This window comes from Sabethes cyaneus, chromosome 3, assembly GCF_943734655.1.
Source record: "Sabethes cyaneus chromosome 3, idSabCyanKW18_F2, whole genome shotgun sequence".
Classification (NCBI taxonomy): domain Eukaryota; kingdom Metazoa; phylum Arthropoda; class Insecta; order Diptera; family Culicidae; genus Sabethes; species Sabethes cyaneus.
In genome coordinates, this window is record NC_071355.1 from 100,677,649 (window position 1) to 100,705,154 (window position 27,506).

The 27,506-nt window shown below is 38.8% G+C and overlaps 1 protein-coding gene across 2 annotated transcripts in view; it reads left to right on the forward strand.

The window, feature by feature from the left end:
* Positions 1-5,556, forward strand: part of LOC128742241 (periostin) — a 34,019-nt gene extending 28,463 nt beyond the window's left edge. For both annotated transcript variants that reach the window (XM_053838536.1, XM_053838537.1), the window contains exons 4-9: positions 2,409-2,570; positions 2,670-2,937; positions 3,002-3,518; positions 4,076-4,665; positions 4,728-4,853; positions 4,918-5,556. In XM_053838536.1, the coding sequence (XP_053694511.1) occupies positions 2,409-2,570; positions 2,670-2,937; positions 3,002-3,518; positions 4,076-4,665; positions 4,728-4,853; positions 4,918-5,391 (2,137 nt within the window). In that variant the 3' untranslated portion in view covers positions 5,392-5,556. The remainder of the gene's footprint in view (positions 1-2,408; positions 2,571-2,669; positions 2,938-3,001; positions 3,519-4,075; positions 4,666-4,727; positions 4,854-4,917) is intronic.
* Positions 5,557-27,506: the final 21,950 nt, after the last annotated feature.

Below are 27,506 nucleotides of genomic sequence, written 5' to 3' on the forward strand. Positions count from 1 at the left end.
GGATAGTATTTTGGGCAAGCTTCTAACTATTCGGTCCTATTTAGTTTTGTATTTCACAAACCTGAAGTAACGATATATCATTGCGAAACGCATGTGTAAGCAAAGTATTACGTATTGATAAAAAAGTGATAGTTTTTACTCAGAATATGGAGAGCGGAGGACTAAAATAGAAGAGGCCGAAGAATGTATTCACTTCCTGGTGGAAAAATAAATATTAATTACAAGTTTTTAAAGGGGGGACCCTACTCTGGAAAGTCGGAAAAATCGAATTTTATTTTTTTGCATTTTCGATACGCTTATACCTTCAGAAATGCCATGCCAAAAGGATTTTTTTGATATCTGATCTCATCCAAAACTGTGTAGTTACTGCAAGGGAAGTCCGTTGCTCTACGAAACTTTGAACGCGTTTTCGCCGAAACCATGTTTCTTTAGCTAGCGGTACATGTATCTCAGAATCTAGTGGACCGATATGACTAAAAAAAATTTCAGCATGTAAAAATGAATTATCTAAATTGTTACGTAGCCGTTTTTTGATATCTCAATTTTTCAATTTTTTATGAGCTCTTAATTGGCGATTTTTGATGAAAAACACCTTTCTTGTGGAAAAATTGCCGTCATTTAGGTAATTTTTCGAATTTTCAAAAACCGCCTCGTAACAATTTAGGTATTGACCTAAAGCTTCAAAGTTGTCCTTGAAATTCGTTCTACGATACTCCGTTGGTTCCCGGCACGTACCGCCAGCAAGGAACTATTTTCTAGAGGGCATTCACGCGCCCACCTGCATCTGAATAAAATTCTAGCATCTGAAAAAAAATTACGGAAATCTATTATTTTTCGAACTTCCAGAGTAGCCCCCCCTAAAAACTCTGTAGTATTGCGTTCAAAACAGTGAAGGTCATTGAAAATATTCACGAAGACAATAAAAATTAAAATCACTAAAGAATTTATGCTCAGTAGAGGCAGCTCTACTAGATTCATTGCGGCTTCTGGATTTGGCATGTTTTATCCGATCTTTTAATTTTTTTTTCTTCCGGAAGGGGTGAACTTGAAATCAATGGATCAAGAAGATCACATAACAAATCAGTGATTACCAGCCTAACCAAAGTGCTTTTAATGAAAAGTTCCCACGATCGTTTTGTTTTGAAGCGCGCACTAGTTAACGAACGCATCTTAAGGCTAAGGGCAAATCTTGTATTCTTTATAGTGACTAGCTGGTGATATTTTGTAACACTTGGATCGTTCATGATACAGCTGCAGTGAAGGTTAATTGATGCATAGATTAAATGAGAATGTTTTTGTTATCTTAGCTGAAAACTATTTTTATGTTTTATTTAGCAGTAGGTTAGGTAATGAGTTTGAATACATATTTAATTTTACATTGAATAAAAAAGTATCATTTTGATTTTTTGTTAGAGGAATTTAAATTACTGCGTTCATTAATTTGATTTTTGTAGTTTATCTCTGTTTGCTGCACGTGTTAGGCAGGATAATTACTATTATACAAAAGATTAGCCATTTGTTGCCATTGCAAACTTTCCTGTTAGCTTCGAGGCACGATGCTGGTCTAACGAGTCAGTCGTTGTATATTCAAATGCTGGACGGTGTTGCTAGTCAGTAGGATCGTTGCACTAACCCCGTAATTGTCCTATACTTTACAGCCGGCTGCGAAGGTTGTCGTAAAGAACGGTCCATTCTAGAAGATGTTTGAGTCCAAGGTTTTAATTCTGCTCATGTATAACGCACTACAATCGCAAAACACGTGCACAGAGACTTCACTATCGAAATTGTAAGGTATTCCAGTTCCAGAGTATTCAAAAATCCGAACCAGAATCAGTAAAAGAGACATAAGTTCATTGAATTTGAATTCCTAAAATCAAGGGCAAAGAAGAAATCTCGAACCAAAAAAATATTTTCGATCGATTTGCAAAATTGTAACTTGGCAAAACTTACACCATGTATTTCACCTCCGCTACTCTTCGCTTTCATTTCCGCAATGTTATAAATACTATTTAATTATGATATAATTATAAACCAAACCGAAGAGTTGGTTGACTTTTATAAAGTTTGCTGCGCGTAGACTATAAAAAACATCAAGAAAACTATGATTGAAACTTGATTATTAAATTGCTAACAAATTATATCAATAACATTTTTACAAAAGTTAGTATGGCGAAAAAATATAGTATTGTAAGCCCCGAAAAGGGGTTAGCAAAAATCCTAATTGGTTAAAAATAAACAGTGAAAGTTTTAGTACTTTTCGAGCTCTAGTCAGGTACAACAAAAATCCTGTTGAAAACTTTTGCTATTTTTGCTAATTTGCTTTTGGTAATTTTTGCAATTTTGTCTCTAACAATAGTTTCTTATAGCAAGCAAGAGTATAAACGAAGTTCTTTCTTTATATCTTACAGTGAAAACGTGTGCATAGAGCGTGAAGAGCAGGAAGAGGATACAAATGGTGATAATAATCACGAAATAGCTGTAGATGGGAACAATTTCCAGAGTTTCGGTGTTGTAAATTTGAACTTTGAATCGTGCGCCGAAAAGCAAAACAAGCACATTTGCACTTCGTTGTAAGTACGACTGGTGGCTTTTGCCAAACAGGCAATCAAAAACTGCTGAGTGCTAATGTCTGGCTTATGTTCTTTCCATTCTCTTTCACCGACTTGTAGCAAAAATCATAACGGACGAAAGCGCACAGTCAAGGTCACTAGACAGTGCTGTCATGGATATGCACGGCCAAGAAATGGACCTCCAAATGCACAATGTGAAAAAATTGATCTATATCCAATGGCAGAAACAATCGAACGTCTTGGGGCCAAGGAATTCATATCCACTTTAAAAAAAAGTGGTCTTGAAACCATATTGAACGGGGACATTACCGTGTTTGCTGTGCCGGATGGTGCATATACTAAGTTTGCTGAACAGATGTGGGAAAATGTAATGGAACGAATGTTTTTTTTTCAAATTTGAAAGAAGTTGATAATATTGATGTATTTTTTAGAACTTGGTTGCGTTTGATGTGGGAGGCCGTAGCAAACGCCAAGTAGATTTTTCTGGAATGACAGCGCGAGACTTGGTTCTGGCCCACACTGTAAATGGATCATATCACATAGAAGACGTTAGCAATGAACAGCTGTTGAAAACTGAGCTTCCAAACACAAATATTCGCATCAATATTTTCCCGCGTGGTCCATCGGATAGAAATGTCGAACATCCATATCGGTACACCGCAAACTGTGCTCCACTGGTTAAGCTAAACCGAGTCGCTGAAAAGGGAATCGTACATGTGGCTGATCGCGTCCTTCTTCCAGTACGTTACAATATCATGCAAATAATCCGTGCACGAGACGATATGACAGTTTTGCGAACTATTCTGGAGAAGACTGGTTTGGATAAGATGCTGGAGGAGTCTGATGATGACAAACATTTCACTTTCTTTGCGCCAAATGATGATGCCTTCTTGAAGCTGGATGCTGATATTCGCAGAAAGTTGAAGGCTGGTAATGGATGCGCCGCAAGTGAGTTTATTTTGCAAGCGTACCTGTTTAATATTCAAAACATTTACTAAATAATCATTATACGGTAAATTTTATGACAGACAGATATTGGTAACGATTAGTTGCATCTGATATTTTTCATTTATCTGTGCCTGCATTTATTTGCTGACGGTAAACACCGAGCGAAGTAAAAACGATTTTCATATCTACCTCGTCGCCATCTTCAGTAAAATTTACCGGGTCATTTTTATTAGTCACCTGAGGAATCATCACAGCGCTATTTAATGAGTCTAGTGGCATTAGCAGACTGTACTACTTTGCTTTATGAAGCGTTGCATTTGTGTGTATCTTCTGCTAATGGTCGAACAAACCATTGTTAAATTAAAATTCAGGTAGCCAAACCCATTATGCATTCATAAGACGTGGTGACCATTTCGCACGTTCCTTCTCAAAGCAGATAGCAAAACAATAATGCGATAATCATATACTTTGTTTCCGTAGAATGTGCTTTGCTTTAACTATATCAGCTATAGCTAAGCTAGAAGGGTAATTATTTATCCGTGGTTTTTCCTTCGCAGACATCCTGAAAAATCACATCCTAGACATTACATTCTGTTCATTGGCTGCCCTAAATGGAGTAAAGACATCAACATATAATCTGTTGAACGAGAAGTTGGAGTTTGAGTATGTACCGATCGGAAAGTCCGAAGTCGAAAATATGTCCAACGATAAGAAACAGCAGCGCATTAGAATCAATGGTGATGCAACAGTTCATGAAACAGATTTGATGGGTACAAATGGTGTGATTCACGTCATCGACACAGTTTTGTCAACCAACAGTGGAATGCCTATTTCAAATACTTTATCCACTCGAAATCTTACCATTTTCAAACAACTGATCGACGATGCTGGATTAGAGGATGAGTTCGACAGCATGTCAAACAAAACTTTTTTCATTCCTTCCGATAAAGCTTTTGAACAAAGTGAAGTTGGTCAATATTGGATTCAACAATTAAAGGAACACCCGGAAAGTCTAAGAGACAATTCACGTTTAAAGGAATTTTTAGAGTACCATGTCGGGGAACCGCTTATCAAAACCTGCGATTTACAGGAGAATATGATCAAAACTGCTACTGGAGAAGAGCTGAGAGTTAATCTTTACACAACAGTAAGTTTAGTGTAATGCGTTTGAGATAAAATTATATTTAAAATATCTTCATTTCATTCAAGAACCCTGTATTTAGCAACGTTTTGAACCGTGCTACTGTGAACTGTGCTCGTTTGATGCACTTTGATGACGAAACTTGTGGCTCTGTGGTACATGAAGTTGACAAAGTACTAGAAGCACCCAAATTGGTAAGTCCAAAACACAGTCCAGGTTATAACAAATTATGCCATATTTTTATTTCTAATTGGGTAGAATGTCTACGATGCTCTGAGAGCAAATCCAGATTACAGTATGTTTGTGACGTTGATTGATAAAGCAAACCTCACCGAGCTGCTGAGAACAATTAATGAAAGTACTATTTTTGTGCCAAAGAATGACGTGTTTTTGGAGGTTAAAGATTGGTACGATGAAACTCTGCAGAACGATGAAGAAACAGACAACGTAATTCGTTCGCACATCGTTCCGAGTGTAATCTGCTGCGCGGGAATCGTACAGTCGGATTGGCCCTTCATTCGCACCACGGAAACAATCAATCAACAGCGCTTGAAACTGAATCGCAACCGTCGTCCTCAGGTGCAAAATGCGGGTGTTACGAAATGTGATATTGTTGCCAAAAACGGAATCATTCATGAAATAAATGATGTTATCAGTACGCAAAAAAGACAGCCGGTAGAATCACAGGGCTTTCCCAGCTTCTCTCGGCCATTAACATTCTGGTTCAAATAGAAATCCAAAAATACTCGCAAACTAGCACTGATGTTGTCTCTTTACACCTAAGTTTTTATTTAACTGTCCTAATTCATACGATAGATGCTTGTTAATTATTTCAACAAGCTCGAAAATGCGACTAATTGGAACAAAAATATACTATTTATATTCATTACAATACAGTAAAATAGATAAAAATATTTAGTGTTTTATTACTTCCTATCCGAAATATTGACTTGAATAGATGCATCAGATTCCTACCGTAATGGATTCAATTTAGAACAGTAGGTATGACCAAATAACAAAACATGGAACATAATACCCATCATGAGGTAAAATACATAGGTATATGTTTTTCACGTGACGGACTTTTATTGTATGCATTAGGCCTAACTAAACTAAGTTTAGGTGTCTGATTCGCTTAGTTTTGAAAAAAAAAATTCTTTAAGTAAGCTTTCTAAAAGGTAGCAACCATCACTTCAAGGACTTGCTAGTGTATGTAGGTAGAATTAAGGACACTGGTTGGCAATCCACTCCATCATACAGCCTTCCACCTATATGATATTAATAATACGATATTAAAATGAAATGAAGTGTATATGGGCACAAATAGATCAATCTCACCAGCAGTCCTTCGAATGGAATAGAGTTGCATCAATTACAGTGTGACACATATATTATAGCAGCATAGCATAGCATAGTTGAGTTGCCCGCGATTAATCTGGATCCACCGAGGTAGGTGGTGCGATCACTATCATTCAAGGTCGCATACGAATTGAGGACGTTTATGGTTACGTGGCCATTGCGAAGCAGGTAGTGGAGATCCGACATACCGTTATAAGAAAAAACTATGAAAAATCAGTTTACCGCACTGGAAGTTATGTGCTATCAACATATTCGATTCGTTCGAAATCGCGCGCGGTCAGTTATTAAATACCGATTGACATTTGTTACTATGTACGAAAGCTGTCCTGAGACAAACGTGTCTATTTGGCAATTCATCAACAACATTGATTGCGCGAGATACCTTTTGGCATCTTTCAATCATAGAACTTGCTTAAAAACTGCAAGGTATACCCTAAGGGTTGTACGAAAGGGTGACGTAGGACTATATCAGATCATTAGATCAAAGACTAATGTAAACTGCGTTTCTGGCATATGTATGTTTATAAGAATCTATGAGTGCCATTGTTTTAGAGAAAAAGCGAAATATTCAGATTCAATTCTTCATTGAATGCAATGGTGGCTTTGAAAATACGTGAACGGGGGTTCATAAGTACAACGCCTGGAACCATTGAGATATTGAGATTTCTTTTGAGATTGAGACACCTTACCGCCTGTTACATAGCAGAAAATATGATTCTCCTACCACAGGAGTGAGGGGTCTAAAACCATCATAAAATAAATTCATGCCTCCAAAAACCCCCACATGCCAAATTTGGTTCCTTTTGCTTGATTAGTTCTCGAGTTATGAGGAAATTTGTATATTATTTGTTTGGGAGCCCTACCCCCCCCCTCTCCTAAAGAGGGGAGGGATCTTAATTCACCATAGAAAAAATGCTTACCTTCTGAAACCTCCACATTCCAAACTTGGTCCATTTGCTTGATTAGTTCTCGAGTTATGAGGATATTTGTGTTTCATTTGTAAAGGATCCCCTCCTCATACGCATTCTTTAAAATTGTTGTCTTACCCCCCCCCCCCCCTCCATAAAATTGCTGATCATTTTATCTATCTAACGACATATAAATTGTCCAGTTTCATTCAGTAGTTCTGTAGTTATTAGCATTTGTAATCTTTCATTCAAACGTTACACTTCGATTTTCGTTTTCACAAAGTGCTACCCAGTTCCAGTATAGTAAACAAAGACGTAGTCCTACGTCAAAACTCTGACTACTTTATTAGGGAGCTGTATAAAAACTGTCAAGCTTTTGATATTTGATAATCATATAATAGAAATAATGCGCAATTTTCCTAGGTAACCGATTTCACGATTAAAATGCACGTTTATAAGATTTCAGTAAAAGTTCCGGTTAGTAAGCGTACCATTGCTAAGTGTGCTCAAATGAATTCAAAATGGTCAAAATGGCCGTTGTCGGAAAGCTGCAACGAGCGAGACACGAAAGCAAACGATGCTAATTATGAAATACGAAACGACTCCCAGTATGTAAGCACCGGCTGTATGAGACTAACCGGGATATTCGGAAATTTTCTTGCAAAGTCAGTAATTAAGAAAATTAAGATCAAAAATACATCTTTTCTATAAATAAAATATAATGGTAATGGTACTATATAATGAACCATAGTTTAAACATTTATATCGAGAAATATTATGCACATGCGAGGTTTACAGTGGCTCGAACACCTCGTGACAAACTTAAATGTATTATTCAGGTAAATTAAAAAATCAGGCACAATGAAACGTGCCAATGTAGTCCTCAAGTTGATAAGCATTTCCTTGTACCAACACTAATATGCAGAGATATAGCGCCCTGCACGCGTTCAGTGTGACACATATATATTCGAACAAAAATAAATTTATCTTTGCAACGGCGTATATAACACAGGTCTGCCAAAATGAAAAAAATTCAGATGCATAAGATATTTTAGGTGAACCATATGTTTTATGGGGTGCTGAATCCAAAACTGATTTCCGTTTTTCTCCATCACGTACAGATTTTTTTGCAAATTATGTTTCTTATATGAAAAGGTCACAAATTAGATGGAAAAAATATTATCACAGATTCGTGATAAAAAACCTAAATAAGATCTTTTTTTATTATTTTAGTAAATTTTTACTGAATAAATACAGGAAAAATACTACTGTACTGCACTTTTTATCTTGACTACTTTTTTTGTCTTCCAATGTACTCAAGTATGCTCACTGCTGTGCCTCACAGAGGCAAAATCTGTTAAAAACATGTATGAAGCATTTGTAGAGCTGAATGTAATCTACAATTTTGCTGAATAGGGTAGTGCATTATTTTTCCATTTATAATAGAGACGGCATTTAAACCTTGTTATGTAAATAGAAAGTTTGTTTCAGTTAAGGATAAAGTTCCAATACTATTACTATGTAAATATAAAAAATAATGGGGTACTCAATTCAAAAAGATTGTAGATTGCATTTAGCTCTACAAATGTTTCATACATGACTTTTATCGAATTTGCTTCTATAAGGCAATACAGTCGACTTAGCACAAGTGAGTGTATTTGAGTGCTCCAAATCAGCTTTAAAATAATCCATAGTTTCTCGATCGTATATGGTTTTCTTCCAAAATATGGAAGGGTTTACATTAATAAATACAATTCTGATGTAAAGACTAATTTTTTGATGTTAATTACATCCGGGATATTTCTACTGCTTTATGTCTAAAACCAACTTTCGAATTTATTCAACAAGTATTGCATGAAAACGTGACGTGATGGACAATTTTAATTATTTTTTCTGAATTCAGTAGACAAAAATCTATAAGAATCAGTTGAAAAATTCTATTCAGTTTTTTTGATGCAGACCTGTGATAATGAATACATTCAAACTAATACCATATGTGCGTGTCATCATGATTTAAGTCTTACTTGACGTAGTTTCATTTTCGTATTGTGTCTCTTTCGGTGTCAGCGAGGTAGTGAAAGACCAGCCAAAATTATGGACGCAGAAGGACTTCGTTCTCTTTCTCATGCCTTCAAAACAAGGATTCCGTTGGCACACAATGCCGTAAAAAGCTTAACTGTTCCCACCAGTACATCTGTAAATCATTGAAAAGAGTCGGAGTAAAGTGCTGAAAGAAGCCAAGAACCCCAGAATATACTGAGGGACAGAGTTCGACGCTGAAATCCCAATGCCGCTGGTTGATAAAAAATTAATTCAGAAAATAATTTGTTTTAGATGACGAAAGTTAGTTACCTCTTTCGAAGATGCACATTCCCGAAAATGATTGATACTATTCCAAGCATAGTTCTACTGCATCTCCGAGCATAAAATACAAGTTTAAACATAAGTTTGAACAGAAAGTGATGCTGTACATTGCTATTTCCGAGAGAGATATTTCTAAGCCATGGTTCAAGCCCTCTGGTTTGGCTTTTTTCTTTTACGAGTAGGGAAATCTGCTGAGCACCTTAGAAGATACGGTACTGTCAGACACCTGAGAAGACAACTCAGGGAGTGGGGTTAGGTATCCCGACCCCCCTAAAGGGGCGTGAGGAACCAGACCCACTAAAACCCTACTCGAGTCTCCAGCATAAATCCCCCCTGGCACCACCTTATCGGTATTACTTCAGGGAGGGGCTATTGTGCTTAACGCACCCTCGTAGATATCTACTGGACTATGGTAGTTAGGCTGTTTATTCGCCGTTGATCGGCTCTCCAGCGGTTTTGTAGCTCAAGTGCAATCTGTGTAGCAGCCGCATTGACCGCTGCTAAGACGTTCGAGCTGGAACACATCCTATGGACTAAGTTATCCGAAGTAGTGTCTTGTCCGCTCACTGCCATCATGTTGCTTCTCGCGCCTGCGAAACGAGGGCATATGAAGAAAGCATGTTCTGCAGTTTCCTAAACATCCACGCATTCGGGACACGCGGGGGACTCCGCATGCCCAAACTTATGCAGATACTGTCTAAAACAACCATGCTTTGACTAGTGATGTCCGTTAATCGTTCGATTAATTCAACTAATCGAATAACACATGGAATATTCGAATAATTTTTAATCGAATACTGCCAGCACGAGTAGAAGAATTAATCGAATAGTTCAATGAGTACGAATAATCCCCGAATAAAGCTCGTTAATCGTTCATAATCGTTCGATTAATCGAATTATTCAAAGAAATATTCGAATATTTTTAATCGAAAACAGAATCGGATAGTTCCGGGATAATTCGATGTGTCCACCGGCCTTTTGTGGAATTAGGCCATGCCCGCTGCCATGTGGTCATCGAGGCCGATCTTGTGGTACTCCGTATGCCTCTAGTTCCACGTTGGTTGAAGCACTCTACGTCCTCGCTGATGATGATGCCAATAGGCATCATACCCGTTAAGACGCAGATTGCGTCATGTGAAACTGCAGTCCCCGACGCTGATATTTGCTTGTTGCTCCGACTTGCGGTTGTTCACCACGATAACCTCCGTTTTATGATGCACTAGCTCCAGTTTACTGGATCGCATCCAATCTTCAACAATGCTTATAGAGTGGGCAGCCGTCAACTCAACCTCTCTGATAGATTCACCGTAGACTTCAAAGGTGATGTCGTGCGCAAAGCCGACAATCACCACCCCTACCGGGAACTTTAGCTTAAACACCTCGTCATACATGATGTTCCACAACACCGGGCCCAGTATGGAACCTTGCGGAACCCCTTGGAACGCACTTCTGATCCTCCTCCTTGTTTTTTTTATTTATTGTTGTTCCACAGTCTTCAGTTCTGTACAGACTAGTATTACTATCAACTTAAATTAACAATTGCCTTTTTAACCTACTTTCACTGATATTGAAGTCAAATACATGAGATACTTCGTTAAAAAACCTACAACAAGCGTGCAACGGGTTATTCTGACCATATAATGTTCGGTGCGTTGGAGTCCAAACCAACGTATAATTTCGCAAATTCCGACGAGGTGCATGAATGTTTAGGAGGTAACTGCAATCCACATTCCCTTATAGTAGGTTGAAAATAAACTGTCTGCGCGATACCACTCTTCTTTCAGCTAGCGTACTAAGTCTTATTAACTGACAGCGATTTTCATAAGCTGGGAGCCGTATCGGGTTCTGCCATGGCAAACGGCGCAGTGCAAACCGGATGAATGCACGTTGAACGCTTTCAATTTTAGTAACATGCGTAATAGAGTATGGAGACCAAATCGGTGCTGCATACTCCAGAATACTGCAAGCAAGAGAGCAATAGAGCGTTTTCAAGGCATAAATATCATATATCATCGAAATCTGCGGTATTTCTACGTATAAAATCAAAAATGGCGAAAGCTTTGGATGTAATTGTACTAATGTGCTCGTCGAACCTTATCTTGCTGTCGATCGTAACACCGAGATCCTTGATAGAGCTGCAGCGTTTTATATCGTTATCATGCATCTTGTATGTGAACTGATGCGGGTTACGAAGGCGGTAAAAGGAAATAATGTTGCATTTCGATATGTTCATTTCCATACCGTTTACATGGCACCAATGCAGCAAATTGTTTATGTCGCAATGCAAAGCATCTCCATCGAGAGAGGATGTAATGGTTCTAAAGATGTTTAGGCCATCCGCAAATAACAATTTCTCCGATTCGATGTAATTACAAATATCATTCACAAAAAGCACGAACATTAATAGTCCTAGGATATTGCCTTGGGGTACTCCGGGTGGAATACGAAAGCAATAGGATTAAATTTCTTGAACACTCACGGAAGCAGTCCGGTCAGTCGAGTAAGAGTGCAATCAGTTTCATATCCAATCCGGTAGACCTATATGCTTCATTTTCTCGATTGCTAGCACGTGTGGCACCTTATCGAAAGCCTTAGCGAAATCGATGTAGATTGCATCTACCTGTTGACGTTTCTCTATGCGCTTTATCACGTTAGTTACGAAGCACATGAGGTTAGAGATGGTGGAGCGATTTTGTAACAAACCCATGTTGATAATCGGTGATTACGTGGCGAACCGCTGCATAAAGCGAGTGATGAACTATTTTCTCAAGGACTTTTGCTATGATATTTAGAACCGAGATTTCTCTACAGTTTTCGACGTTGTTCGGGTTGCCAGATTTGTAAATAGGAGTAGCTGAGGCATGCTTCCAAGCACAGGAGAAGACACCAGTGGTGAGGGAGCTGTTTAGAATCATTTTAAGAGGAAGAGCAAGTGTTGCAGCACATTGTTTTAAAAATAGCGGTGGTAGTCCATCAAGAGCCGGTCCTTTGGTGGTGTCTACTGCAGAGAGCTGTTGATACATCGCTTATCGATAGCCTCATTGGAGGAAGGTACAAGTCAAACATTTCTATATTTCGAATTGCTTTACGTTGGTTTGTCGGAGGATCGTTGCAGTACACAGTTGGAAAGAAATCCGCAAATAGGTTTGAGGAGTCTTCTGCATAACACTATGATAGTTATCATCAATACATATGCATGTCTATGTAATATACTGATAAATTTGTATAATATTCCAAAGCAATCAAAAAATGTCTTCCTTTTATTTGTATAATTTGTTATTTTGAGTTAATAGCGGGGTGATATTCTGGGGTTTGGTTTAAATGAGCAACTGTCCGTTTTCCTGGATGTATTCGGAACGTTCCTAGAATGTGTCCAGCTGTGGCCAATGTAACCCTGGACACTTTATATGTCAACAAATGAGCTACTTTTGCAATTTTGAGTACTTAAAGATGTCATATGTTGTACTTTACCTGAATTCAGAAACTTAACGGGGACCCTCACTGGTAAATCGAAAAATTTGTTTGTTTTGCATTTTCAGAAGGCTTTTATCTTTAGAAATATTGAGCCCATAGTATTTTTCGGTACGTGGTCTCGTTGAGAATTTACAGTAAAACTGTTGGATCACTCGAAGGGAAGTGCTGTGCTGTTCAATAGTTTAAACGCACTCTCCTCGAAATCATATGTTTTCAGCGACTGTGCGTGTATCGTAGTATCTTAGAGGATCGATTTGAGTGAATTTTTTTGACGTGTAAAAATTACTTATCTAAATAAATTGTGACGTAACCGCTTTTCGAAATCTCAACTTTTTAATTTTCGCTGCATTTTTAAAAAAATCGTTACACTTCGCAACCAGTAAGAGATAGATAGTTACTATGTACAGCAAAGTTGCTTATTTTACTGTGTTCTATAACTTTTGTGGAGACACTGCACTTTTTTGGACAGATTTAAAAAAACAAAAATTTGTATCACCCTAATAGATAGATTTACGGTCACCCTAATAGTGTAAAAAGTTGCGCCAGATTTTTTAAATAAACTTTTCTAAAGACACACTACCTGGAAAATTAAGCATTTTTACGCTAGAGCACATGATCGCGTTTTTTTCTGTTTGGTTCATATCAGTAAAGTTTGCTTGAATAATTTCATCAATGTTTTTCAAATAACTTTTGACTGGTAAGGCCAATTCTAATAATATTTAGCAGATAGGTTCACAGCATTAAGGCCTCCTGTTTAATACTAAAATAATTGAAATCTGATTAATTATCTGGTTAAATACGTTATAAATAATTGTAACTTTTATTACGCTGTACACGACTGCTCATAACTTTCAAATTAAACATCCAATCAAAAAACAAATCAATAGTGATCTATGAGGCTATATTACCTACCAAATGAGACTAATAGCGCATAAATCGGTTTGGCCATCTCTGAGAAACGTTCGACTAATTGACACCTTGAAAAAGCACATTTTTAAGCATAACTTTTGAACCGCTTGATTGTTTGCGATAAAAATCTCCACAAAAAAATTGTAGTAGCAAGAGCCTTCATTTGATACTAAAATTGTTGAAATCGGTTGAGCGGTTCCGGAGAAAATCATGTCACGTAATTTTTACATTTTTGCTTATAACTTTTAAACAAAATGTCGGCTCGTAAAACCATTCAATAGTGATCTACAAGGTGATAACACCTTTCAAATAAGCGTAATAGCAAACGAATCGGTTCAGCCATCTCCGAGAGACAGACGACTAAAGTCAAGCGTCACATACACACATATACACATACACACATACACACATACACACACACATACACACACAGACACACACACACATACACACACACACACACACACACACACACACACACACACACACACACACACACACACACACACACACACACACACACACACACACACACACAGCTCAATTCGTCGAACCTTATCGATTGGTATATGTGACTCGGCCCTCCTGGCCTCGGATCAACTTCGTGTTTTTCGACCAATTTATAAACCTTTGTTATAGTATAACAAAGCTAAAAACGGTATTTGGAACTCCGCCGCCCTTTCTACGGCTTTTGGTGAAATTCCAGAAAGACGACGGATCACGCTTCACGTAAGATTCAATTCTATGAATATATTCACGGTAAGCTGTATCACGTTGTTCTGTATATTGTTGCTCGATAACAAATGTCAAATGATTCTGGGACTAATTTTCCAGAATCCTGTACAGCGACACGAGCACTTGGACGTTCCGAAGCGAGTTGGCTATGGAGTTTCAGCTAGCGCTGTTAAACGCATTTCTCACGTCGAGCGTGATAACTGCGCAATAGCGGATACCTGTCCTCTTGCGCTGGATTGCCACCTCGGCTGTCTTAGTGACAGACAAGATGGCATCCACCGTAGATTTGCCTTTGCGGAAGTCGAATTGGTTCCTTGACAGACCGTTTGTTCCCTCAGTGTACTGTACGAGTCTGTTAAGGATAACCCTCTCCTGCACCTTGCCGGCAGTAATAAGCACCCGCAGGTTTTCCCGGCTTCGGCAATAGGACCAGGTTCTGTCACTTCCATCTGTCCGGGAAGTGGCCAACTTTCAGGCATCTATTCATTACTGCCCCGAATAATTCGGGAGCCTCTAGAATAGCCGCTTGAATGGCCATATTCGGGATTCCGTCTGGCCCCGGTGCCTTGCTCACCTTTAGGGATTTAGCGATCTCAATGAGTTCCTCGTTCGTAACCGTCACTTCCTTCCCGACCTCTAAACCGCTGTCACCCATGTTCCTTTGGATGTTCGGCTGGGGGGCCGACCATTCTACGCTATGGTCTGAGATACTGGAACGTCGGCCATGGGACGACTCAGCGGCCTGGGGCCAGGGCCTTGGCTCGTGGTGCGGAAAGAGACCCTTGATGATCTGCTCCAGCATCTCTGGCGATTGCTCTGCTGGCGCCATCACGCCCTTTGTCTTTGCCATTACGACCCCGTAGGCATCACCCCACGGTTTCGCATTGGCACTTGCACATAACCTTTCAAAGCAGTCTCTTTTATTAGCTTTTATCCCACGCTTAAGCGCTGCGTGTGCAGTAACAAGTGCTACTCGACATTCAGCCCTGCCTTCGTCCGAATGAGCTCTTTGCATAATTCTCCTCGCACGAAAGCACTCTCCACGGAGTTCCGCAATTTCATCTGTCCACCAGTAAGCCGGTGACCTCCCATACCTAGGCCGACCTTTCCTAGGCATGGTAGCATCACACGCTCGCGACAGTACCTCAACCAAATGATCAGCGTTCGGATCGGGCATACCGCGATCACCGCACTCTCTTCGGATCGCTTTCACAAATACTTCGGGTTCGAAGTATGATGTCTACTTGCTTTGCCAGAACTTCAAACAGGATCCGACGCCTATGCACAGAGGGGCCGGGCCGGACAAAAATGCCAAAATCGATTTTCGATTTTTATTGTTCATATTTTTTCTTAAATGTACTATCATTGAATATATATATGCCAAATTTTGAAGTAAATCGAGTAAAAACTAAAGCTTGTAGAATTTTTTGGAGATACCAAAGTCAGTGAAATTCGCAATGCGAAAACTTTACACCCTGTGATATTCAATTCGTTTTAGTTAGTTTAAAATATTGAACACCAGTCCATGCAAAGATGTGTTTTGATAGGAAATTTTCTTGGGAATCCAATGGAATTTTTAGATTTCATAAAAAATCATTGTTATAAAAGTTACAATATGAAATACACGATATTATTTGATTTTAAACAGTGTTTCGGTCTGTAGGACGCCATCTACTTAGGAGTGCATACTAGTGCATCGACCGCTCATGTTTCATTTTACAGGAAATTTTGTCTAGTTTTCAAAAATCATAGTGGCATCTTACGCCGTTCTGCGCGCAGGTATCAAATTTGATGAATTCTGAACAGGGTTGGCACGATCACTTTGACTCAATTCATATTCATTTGACAGTACCGTCCCAATTAAGCAAAATTTGAAAAAGTTGTGTATGTCGCATTTCTATAGCTAGTTATTATCTACAATTTTGCTGAATAAAGCAGGGTTGTATCTTTTGTATTCACTGTGCTGTAATGCTGCTGCCCCGTTAGTAGTCAAGTGAACGCTCATTTGGTTACCAACGGGGTAGCAACCATATGGTACCTTAAATACAAAAGATACAGCCTAGCTTTATTCAGCAAATTTGAAGAGAATAGCTAGCTCTACAAATGCCACATACATAACTTTTTCAGATTCTGCTTGATTGAGACGGTACTGTCAAATGAATGTGAATTGAAAATGATTGTGCCATGCCTGATTCTTTATTATTTCTTTATCATCTTAAATATCTGAAATCGAACGAAATCTTTCTCTGATTAATATGTCGCTTCCATATTAGGTCATTACTTTTGTTATCCATCAATATCTTTCACATTGCTTCAAAATTTCAAGGATAGCAAGAAACACTATAGCCAAAAAAAAACAGTTTTAATCTGTTTCAAAACATACGTGAATATGAAATAATACTTCAAATTGAAACACAGTTATGTATTGGAAACATGAGCTTGCCCAATTTATTTTAATTTTAGTAGTTCAGTTTGTTGCAAAACACTAAGAATACATAAAAGGTATTTGCAGAAAAATAAAGTACATGATTTACAGTATTAATATTTTTTTTAATCAACCATAGATGTTCATATGATAATTTTAGAACATTTTAGATGCAAAAATCAGATTCAGCGACCCAAAATTACCCTTAGGTGGCATTTTCAGCATCTTTGGACAACTTTTTTATTTTTGTCCAGCTTTTGTATGGAGAGGATCCACTGTGCTATGGTTCGTGCGACGACTTCCTCACTCTACCGCCCAAGCGTTAAAGTCGCCTGCCACAACCCTCTGTTTTAGCTATCAATCAAGATGTGTAATAACGAATGTTTAAAGAAACATTCATCCCGTTTCCCGTGAAGAAATTTTCATCCCGTTTCTACAAAAACAACATGCGGATGGACAATACGTGTTTTAGCCGAGCTCTTGTTCCGACATCAAATGGAAGCTTCGCTGAACAGCCGATTAGGTTTTCAAATGTTCATTATTTTTTTTAACAATGGACAATGTATCTTTAATTTCAGTAAATCATCTGATCGTCTTCAATTATCTTTGTCTTTTTTTTTGACAGCTTGAGAAATAAATTTCAAAATTTTATTTGCCATCCGTTACTTCTACATTTTAAATGCCTTGAAGCATTTGATAAAAATGTATTTCATAAGAAATAGTTTAATAAAAAGTTGATTTATTTATAAAGATGAATTATTTTTCTTAACAATAAATTATTTGATCAATACTTACCCGGCATAGGCGTTACCGTGATCAAATTATTTGATCATAATCTCTGGTTGCTATATTCGTCTGATGCATCCTCGGGCGGGAAGTCTGACTTCTAACTTTCTAAAATATTTTACGGTGTCTCCTACCTTGCATCAATATTGTTACTGTGACCGAATGTAGAGGCAGGACACTTGCAATAACGTAATCGTAATCCTACACACTTTTCTCCTCATCATTTGAAAGCGCAGCCTGAATGCCACTTCGATCATCAGATTTTTTTACGATTCCATAAATCGAAACACCTTCATGGTTTTTAATCCGGAGAGAGTAATTATGTATCAAAATACATTTTATTTCAACACTTTAATGAATGACACTTCCTCAAATAATTAAAGCTTACCTTCTTGATGCTAAGCTAAAAAGAATTGATTTCTTGTAATAATAAGTTCCAAAACCTTAAAACTTGAAAGCATTACTTTTTAGTAATCTGAAAAAACTCGCAGAACAAAGACACGGTTTTTCAGCAACGTTACGTTTGGATTTATTTAAGTTATTTTACACAGCCTACTTAACCTTCAATTGTGATAAACGATCTAAGATATATTTACAAAGGATCTACATAGCTAAACCTCACAAATTGCATATGTTATTACTTAATAAGGATAAACTAATAAAGGTGTCTGGATATTGGTACCGTCCGGGTTTTGATGCAGCATGGACGTCTTCATTGAGGCGCATTCGTTGGGGAGTATAACAACTGTGCGCGAAAATTCAAAAGAAAGTTTTAAATGCTGCGAGTACTTTGCCACGACTTTTGTTGAGCGCGGAAGAAAGCTTTTACAAGAAAAGCGTTGATGAATACAAGAAAAGCGTGGATGGGGATAATAGCGTTTTGACTTAAATTCCGAATATTTCAGAACAAAATGCTTGTTACTATTGTTTTTTTTTAATAGGATGTTAATTGTTAATAGGATAAAATCTTATGGTTATTGTGCACCACCATGTTCGTTAGAATGTCCTCAATCTGGTGAGGTATATAACAATAGATTGTAGGTCTCTTTTAGGAAAACAACAGCCGCTAGAAAAAAGCGGCAAGTCAGATTTTCACTTGGTTTGCTTATGCCCCAAACACAATGCATACGGATTTTATTGCACCTGGCAGCAATTTAACAAGTCCTACGCAAATTCTTTTTTTAATTATAATTATACTGTACTTACTAAATACATTGAAAATATGCTTGTCAAGCAAGGAGGGGTGCAGTGGGGAGGCAATAACGAAAAACTAATAGTTCAAATTGCTAAATTGCAAACATGTGTGGTAAACGCAGAAAATAACCGCGCTAATAATTTTCGCGTGGGACTCTAAATATGTGGAAACTCCGCAATACTACGTTGCGGCAATTTGACAGTTTTTCCAAGGGCTTTCTGTCACATTTCCGCAACGTAGTAAAATCCATATGCATTGTGTCTGGGCCTTTATTCTTAGCGTTTTGTGTGAAAATTTGATGTTTTCTCGTTTGCACTATTTTATCAATTTTTGAACGTATACCGCCTCTTTTTGGAATTATTGGATTATTAGGTACGTGTTAGGAATATATTTACTAAAAGTTATATATGTAGTTAAAATTTAATAATTCATGCATTATTTTCAAGATATTATGGACGTGTTCGGAGCTTGAATCACATTTTGTTGAAATCCGCTGAAAAAGTGTATAAACAGAGCGAAAATCGCTATTGTGTCGTGATAACAAGAGATGTTAAAATGCCTATAACAGCGCTAGCAGAATCTCTATCACAGAATGAGAGCTCCAGAGTACCTGTGCAGAATTTTGAACAGCTATTTCCAAAACCGGTTATTGTTTTATGAGCGGAACGTGGAAATCAGATCTATTAAGGTTACTGTAGGAGTTCCACAAGGATCAATTCTTGGTCCAACACTATGCAATGTAAGACGGGGTACTAACGCTAACGCTTCCCAAAAGTGTTAAGATTGTTGGTTTTCCAGACGACGTTGTTGTAATGGTAACAGGCGAATCGCTGGAGAAGGTGGAAATGCTGACAGTGGAGGTAATCGATATTCTTATTCTTAGTAATACCTACACAGCCACAATAAAGTACTCATGGAAATAATTCAAATTAGGGTAGTTTGCCAATTGTTGCCCATCACCCAATTGTTGTCCACTTCTTGGTTTTTGAATAATATCTGAAAATATTAATATTATCGCAGCATTTTAAACGGTCAAATCACAAATATAAGTCATTACCTAGAAATATGCATAAACATGATTGTTAGCAACCACATATTTGGCATAGAAAAATTACGTCATAAAATCCGACTCTAAGTAAAGCTAAGATACTCCTCCGAAAGCTTACAATTTGGTTTAAGAAACCACTTATCAAATTTAAGCTTTTAGATCTCAACAAAAAGGTAATTTTCCTCGTATTACTTTCTATCCCTTTCAAAATAGCTGCATTCATAATGTTTGTTTAAATAGTTACCTATATGTTCCTATTTTTGTGTTCTAATGCATATTGGTTAATAATTGGAAAAATATTAGGATTTTGTCCATTTCCTGCACACCATCCGCAAATGCCGCTAAGCGAGCCCTTACTTCACCATTCACCACTTAGATGTCTGATTAAAAGAATATCAATAATTATCGATTTCCCCGAAGATTAAAATCCATAAAAGCCTAATTACCGACGTGTAACAATTTTCGTGAATAGGAGATAATTTTCGCATCCGTCATCCACAATCGATTAGCGGAAAAATGTGTGCGGAGGTTTTTCATAAGAAATTCTTAAGAAACAAAAATTATTACGCAAAATAATGCTTCAGCCTCTATTAAAGGAAGAGGAGAAAATTGTGTAGTGGGCGAAGGAATTTAAAAGTCGAGGTTTCCTTTGTATGCTCAAATGTAAAAAAAAATCAAAAGCATTTTTTGACGTAGGACTACGTCTTACGGCAAGTTTTGAGTCATTCCAAAAAATCGAAAAATGCGAGCGTCACGAAAAATGATAGGTTTTGAGCGCTAATAGCTCAGCGGTTATGGATTCTTGATGTTGAACTAATAGCTCAGAAAAGTATGGATTCTTGATGTTGAACTATTGGAAAATTGAAAATAATGAACCTATGTTTTACCAGAATTCTTGCTTCGTGATTGGTTGTTGGAAATGACGTCATCAAAGTAGAAACGCGTTTTCACGCTTCGGCTTATGATTCAATCAATTTTCAATAGATTTCCAATAGATTTCCAAGATTTACACCAATTGATCGGAAAATCGATTTGAAAAATATTGAAAATACAGAAAACTATTGATTTTTAATGCGCGTCATTGAAAAATTGATTTCATATTTTCTTTTCATATTTTTGCCTTCCCTTGTCAGTGCTTCCCTAGTACGGATGACAGAAATATATACGATATAAGCTATGGGTTAAGCTTCCTTATGATTGTATTTAATTTACGCCCTATAGAATCCTATCGAAAATTGTTGAGCAGATACTGAGCGTGTGTTAGAGCTGGAGCACTCGTTTCGCTGCCGTGAAGGAATATCTGGCTCCTGAAGTTCCGGAATTGGCAGGAAATATGCTGCTCGCGACAACGAAACGATCAGAATTATCGTCACTTGCAGCTGGCCATCCGCAACAACGAAGAGTTGAAAAAATTACTATCCGGTGTCACCTGAGCAGTGGTGACAGAGAAGTGTCTTTCCGAACATCCAAGCTGTTTTGTTGCTGCCCAAGAAGATGGAAAAGAAGGCTTCAATTTCCAACATATCACGTCGACATAACAATGTTCATGAAGATTTGAGGAATTTTCGCTCACTGATTTTAATTCTATTTAATTTAGACTGATTCTAATTGTTCGCTTCTTATCAAATAATTTTAACCGATCACCTCTCGCGCTTCTGTTCGCTTGTTGCTGCTGGTTGAGTTGGCCGTCTCGGAAGGTAAGAAGCAGCCAACAAATATACCAGCTCAATTTATTCGGTCAAGTGTCAAAATGCATAAAACCATGGGTTTAATAAAATGAAAGTTTTAGTAACATCTTTTGCATCTTTATATAAGAATTTGATCGTTCTTCAAAGAACGGTTTTCGGTAATTGATGAAACCTAGGAAACTTGGAACTTAGGGCTTTCCACTCGGTTTTCTTTAGCAACACAAATTTATCTATCCCCAATGCTAAAGTAATAATACGTAGCGCAATTTTTCTTTGGCGTGAGGTGAGGCGAATGGCTCACCGGTAACTTTGCTCTTTTGTTCAGACTGAAATTGAAATGCTCTATTTTATTTAACGTAGATGATAGAATGAAGGACCATGAAAAATAGGTGTGGTCGATTCTTGTTGCTTGCTCTGGTACATATTGTAAACCGGCGAACAGCATTTTTCTAACGCTAGCTGAGCTACTGTTAACATCGTTTGCCAGGGCAAACGAAAGTCAACTCGTGCACGTTTGCAGTTCCCGGTCGGCTACTGAGGCTGGAGCACTCATTACGCTGCCGTGATGGAATATCTGGCTGCTGAAGTTCTGGAATTGGCAGGAAATATGCTGCTCGCGACAGCAAAATGGCTAGAAGCATCGCACGTCACTTGCAGCTGGCCACTTGGAGTGGTATTTCATCGTGATTCAGGACCATACACGAACGGCTCCGTTGATCGAATAGCTGCTGAGGCTTTCCGGTTGGTCCGTTGCAATAATATTTCTGGTCTCGGGCGACATTTTCTGCGACTTCCAAAACGTCTGCAGGTTGTAAATGCTTTATCAGTGTTCTTTTGTAAGCCGCAGAACAGTTGCGCAAAATTTTCAACTTTTTGAAAACTCGCGCGTACCGTCTACCGATTACCAGAGGAAAAGCACTATTCAACGTAGAAACAGATCATAAAAATTTATTTACTGTTTGGTTTAGTTACTGACTTGGTTTCGTTTTAATAAATTAGATTCAAACAATTCATGGATATAACTCCAAAATCGGTTGAGGATTGAATGTATACAATGTTACTACTTTGATAAACGTTACGTATGTAGCTTGTATACATGAAGAATCGTATTATTACATACATGGATACATCCTACTATCGCTACAAAGAGACTTGCGTGGTCCTACGTCACCTATGCGGTCGTGTCTTTTGCACAACCCCTCTGATTTTTTTATATATAAGATATATACATCCAAGTCAAGCAAAAACTGTCTTTTGTGTTTAATGACAATCGGTTAAAAACTCGAATTTTGCCATTTAATTTTGTTTGTTGCAATGTTACCGTGAACACCCTTACTAGCGAGTAAAGCGTTTTCGTGAAGATGGTATCGCACTCGACGCGAGATGGAGAGTTGTAGATTCAAGTCCTACCTGGACAGTTAATTATTTTTTACAGTTGGTATGTCATTTTTCCCAATTCTTCCAATGTTCGTTCTTCACAAAAACACATTTACTCCCTAGTAAGAAGTACAACTGTTTAATTCAATTTCAATTTGAATTCGATTTTATCATCGATTTCAAGTCCAATTTCTAGTTCAATATGCGCCTAGTTTTAAGTTTGACGAATAAATTTCAATTCAGATTTTACGTCTAATTCAACTCCAATTTCAATTGCGATTTCAGGTCAAATCATAGTATAAGCAAATTTACGTCCTATATCAAATCCTTTTTCATATCTAATTTCAAGTCCAATTAAATGTCCAAGATAAAGACCGAATACAAATTTAAATCCATATTCTAATCTAATCTCCAATCCAATCCTAAAAAGTCTAATTTTGAGTTCAGTTACAAATTTAGCCTCAAGTCTAATGGAGTGCAATCTCGTTCAGTGTATTTTTCACAACTGTCTTATCCCTAGATGCGCAAATCACTGCGCACATAAACATTAGATACCTTTCTTTGTTCTTTGTTACACACTTCCTTGTATCAAAAGTCAAACATTAAACACGCGTTTTTCATTCGACAAATTTGAGTCGGCTTTTTCTCTTCCGAAATCTCATTCCGCCCATAGGTTATGGGCCCAGTATCGAGTCCTGGACGCGTATCGGTCGAATCAAGTGAATTCCGGTCGTAGTGTCGAAGTAACGATGGGGCCTATTCGATGGGGCCAATTTTCCGGCCTGGAAATTTCGGATGCTTACACTTCTAGATGAGTACGATTTAGTGCAATGTGTGGAGACCGAAATCGATGATGTGCCAGAGATAAGGTCGAAGATAGTGATGCGGCGGCGGTCGTTCAGCAGTAGGAAAAAATCAGAGGGGTTGTGTACAAGACACGACCGCATATATAGGTGACGCAGGACTACGTGAGTCTCTTTGTAGTGATAGTAGCATGTATTCATGCTTGTAATCATTACATTCTTCATGTATACATGCTATATGCAACATATATACATGCCACATGCGTTGTATGTAACATTTATCAAAGTAGTAACATTGCATACGTTCAATCCTCAAAAGATTTCAGAGTTATTTCTATGTGCATTTGGAAACAATTTAACAAAATCAAGAACACAAACTATTGCTTTTCTACTACCTTACAGAAATTAAAGATTGTTTTTATTACCCATGGTTCCCCACGTTGAAGGGATTTTATCAATTCAATCCTATTTTATCAACAGCACATCTTTTCAATACACTTCTAATGAAACGGCAAGCATGCGTATTCATACAGAGTCGTATTATAACCGAATACTACAGCTGTAGCACATTTTTCCAACACAGATATCAAATTCGCCGAGGTTTAATCGTCTCGCAGTAAAGAATTTGCGATCTGTTGGAACAACGAACTTGCGTCATTTTTCTGGCACACTTCCCTAACACAGACATCAAATTGGACTAGGTTTAATCGCGTTCGTAAGAAATCTGTTGGCACGAGGGGACTTTGTCACTCTCTCTGGCGTACTTCCCAAGCAAGGACATCAAAATGGTGTAGGTTGAACCGCGGTGTTAAGAAATCTTGTTAAAATGAGGAAACTTTGTCACTTGTTTTGGCTTACTTCCCAAGCACAGATATCAAATTGGTATAGGTTTAGATCATCGTAAAGAATCTTCCAACCAATCACGAAGCGAGAATTCTGGTAAAACATAGGTTCATTATTTTCAATTTTTCAATAGCTCAACATCAAGAATTCATACTTTTCTTCATTTGGGTCAATTCTTAGAAGATTTTCCGATCGATTGGTGTAAGAATATTGAAAATCGATCGGAAAACCGCTGAGCTATTAGCACTCAAAACCTTTCATTTTTTGTGACGCTCGCATTTTTCGATTTTTTGGAATGACAGCCTATCTCAAAACTTGCCGTAAGACGTAGTCCTACGTCAAAAGCCCGAAAAGATAGAGTGAAGAAAGATAAAAACATTTGCAAGGGAGAGATTCTCCGAAACAAATGTGGGATTCGTTAGTTAGCATATTTGAACGGAAAAGTATCGCAAAACGTCTGTATTTGAATCGGCAGCTAACCAAACTGCAATATACTGGTGGCAGTTTGCAAGAGCACTTCGTGCAGTTTGATCGTTTAATTCGCCTTTTCCGTGGTGCTGGTGGTATGATGGACAATATTGATGTCGTGTGTCGGTTGCTGCTTTCCTTGGACGACACGGAATACGCCACAGTGGTGACGTCGATTGAGTCACAACCCGAAGAACGTCTTACAATAGACGTGAAGAGTAGATTCCTCGGTGAGGAAGTAAAAAGAAGAAGCACAGTGTCGGTTGCAAGTGGTCTTAAAAGTGAGCCCACTGTTTTTGCTGGTACCGGCAAGAAGCAAGTGAAGAAGAAGAAAATCTTTAAGTGCTTTGGGTGCCAAAAGGAAGGGGGCAAATTGGCGGAATGCCCTGAGAAGAACAAAAGTGATGTGAAGCGGTTCATTAAATCGTCGGCGCACGTCGCAAGTGATCGTAAAGACGGATTACTTTTCTTGACCGACGGCGGAGTAAAATTGAATGAACAAAACAAAATTCGGTGGTACATTGACTCGGGTGCAACCGAGCATATATGCAACGATAAACGGTTGTTCGATAAGCTGGTTCCAATGGCGCAGCCAATGGATATTGCCGTGGCCAAAAGTGGTGAATGGGTGACTGCAAAGCTGGCTGGTGATGTATCGGTGATTTCAGTGCTAGAAGATGAATCCATTGAGGCTAAAGTAATGGATGTAGTGTATATCCCTGAGGCCAGAGCCAATCAGTAAGGTGGAGTCTGCTGGAATGCGAGTAGTGTTCGAAGGCGGTCGCGTCGAGATTCTGCGAGACTCGGTGGTAGTGGCCACTGGGAAACGGCGAGACAAACTGTATGAGCTCAACTTCTACACACCTAAAGGTATTTGCGATTCCTTGTATTTTTCTGGACAGATCAATAAAGCCAATGAACTATGGCATCGGCGTTTCGGTCACTTAGAGGAGAGAAACCTAAATAGCCAGCTGAGTGGAGAAATAGTCAATGGCATGAAAGCGATGCAGGGCGAAAAACAGTTAGCAATCTGTGAATCATGCGTAGCGGCGAAGCAGACGAGAAATCCCTTTGTGTTGCGGCAGGAACGGCGATCGAGTCGAGTATTGGAGCTGGTGCACTCCGACGTTTGCAGGCCGGTGACACCTGCCAGCTGGAGTGGGGAAAAATACTTCGTCACTTTCATTGATGGTTGCTCGCGATTCACAGTGGTGTATTTGATCAAGACAAAGGACGAGGTTGCCAGCTGCTTTCAGGACTACGAGGCACAAGTGACTGCCAAGTTTGGATGCAAGATTTCACACCTACGTTCGGACAATGGTGGAGAGTATATCGGCAAAGCGATGCGCTCCTTTTGTCGGCAGAAGGGCATCAAGACGGATTTTACTGTACCGTACTCACCCGAGCAGAACGGTGTGGCCGAACGGATGAATCGAACACTTATCGAGAAGGCTCGTTCGATGGTGTTTGATTCCGGTATCGATAAGTCGTTCTGGGGAGAAGCGATAGAAACTGCGGCATATCTTGCGAACAGGAGTCCTACGTGTGCAATTGATGAGAAGAAAACGCCAGCGGAGATATGGAATGGAAAGAAACCAGATGTTTCGAAACTGAAAGTTTTCGGTTCTCCGGCTTATTGTCACATTCCTAAAGAGACCCGTTAAAAGTTAGACGAGAAAAGCTGGAAGGGTATTTTCTTGGGCTATGGAGTGAACGGGTATCGTGTATGGAATAGTAAAGAACGACGGATCGTCACAGTTCGCGATGTTATCTTTGACGAGAACGCCAAAGTGGAATCGTGCGAGCTGAAACAATCGAAGACAACGTTAATTCGTGCACCGCGTGGATCGATTGCAGATGAAGGTGGTCAGGACGAGCTACAGAGCGAAGGTGGCGTTCAGAACGATTCAGACCCTGAAGATGGCGCTGAAACTGAAAATTTCGATAGCTGTGATGACATCATGCCTGAAAACGAATCTGATGAAGCAGATGCAACGGAGTCTGGTGGTGAACCGTCAACAGTAACCCGAACTAGGAAACCTCCTGCGTGGCAGAAGGAATACGACATGACTTTCGCTGGATTTGCATTTGGAGCAATGGAATACGTTGTCAACTTGCCGAACACTGTAGTAGACTTAAAGAAGAGGGACGACTGGCCGAAGTGGCAAGCGGCCATTCAGACAGAACTGGATTCGTTGAGCAGTAATAATACATGGGATCTTGTCAAGCTTCCCGCGGGTCGGAATACAGTATCTTGCAAGTGGGTGTTTAGGATTAAACCCGGGAACGGAGTTGAACCAGACAAGTATAAGGCTCGTCTGGTTGCACGTGGTTTTACTCAACGCCACGGTTATGACTACACGGAAACTTATTCCCCCGTCGCTAGAGTAGATACCCTGAGAACCCTGCTAGCTGTGGCGAACAAAGAGAGAATGCAGATACACCAAATGGATGTTCAATCGGCT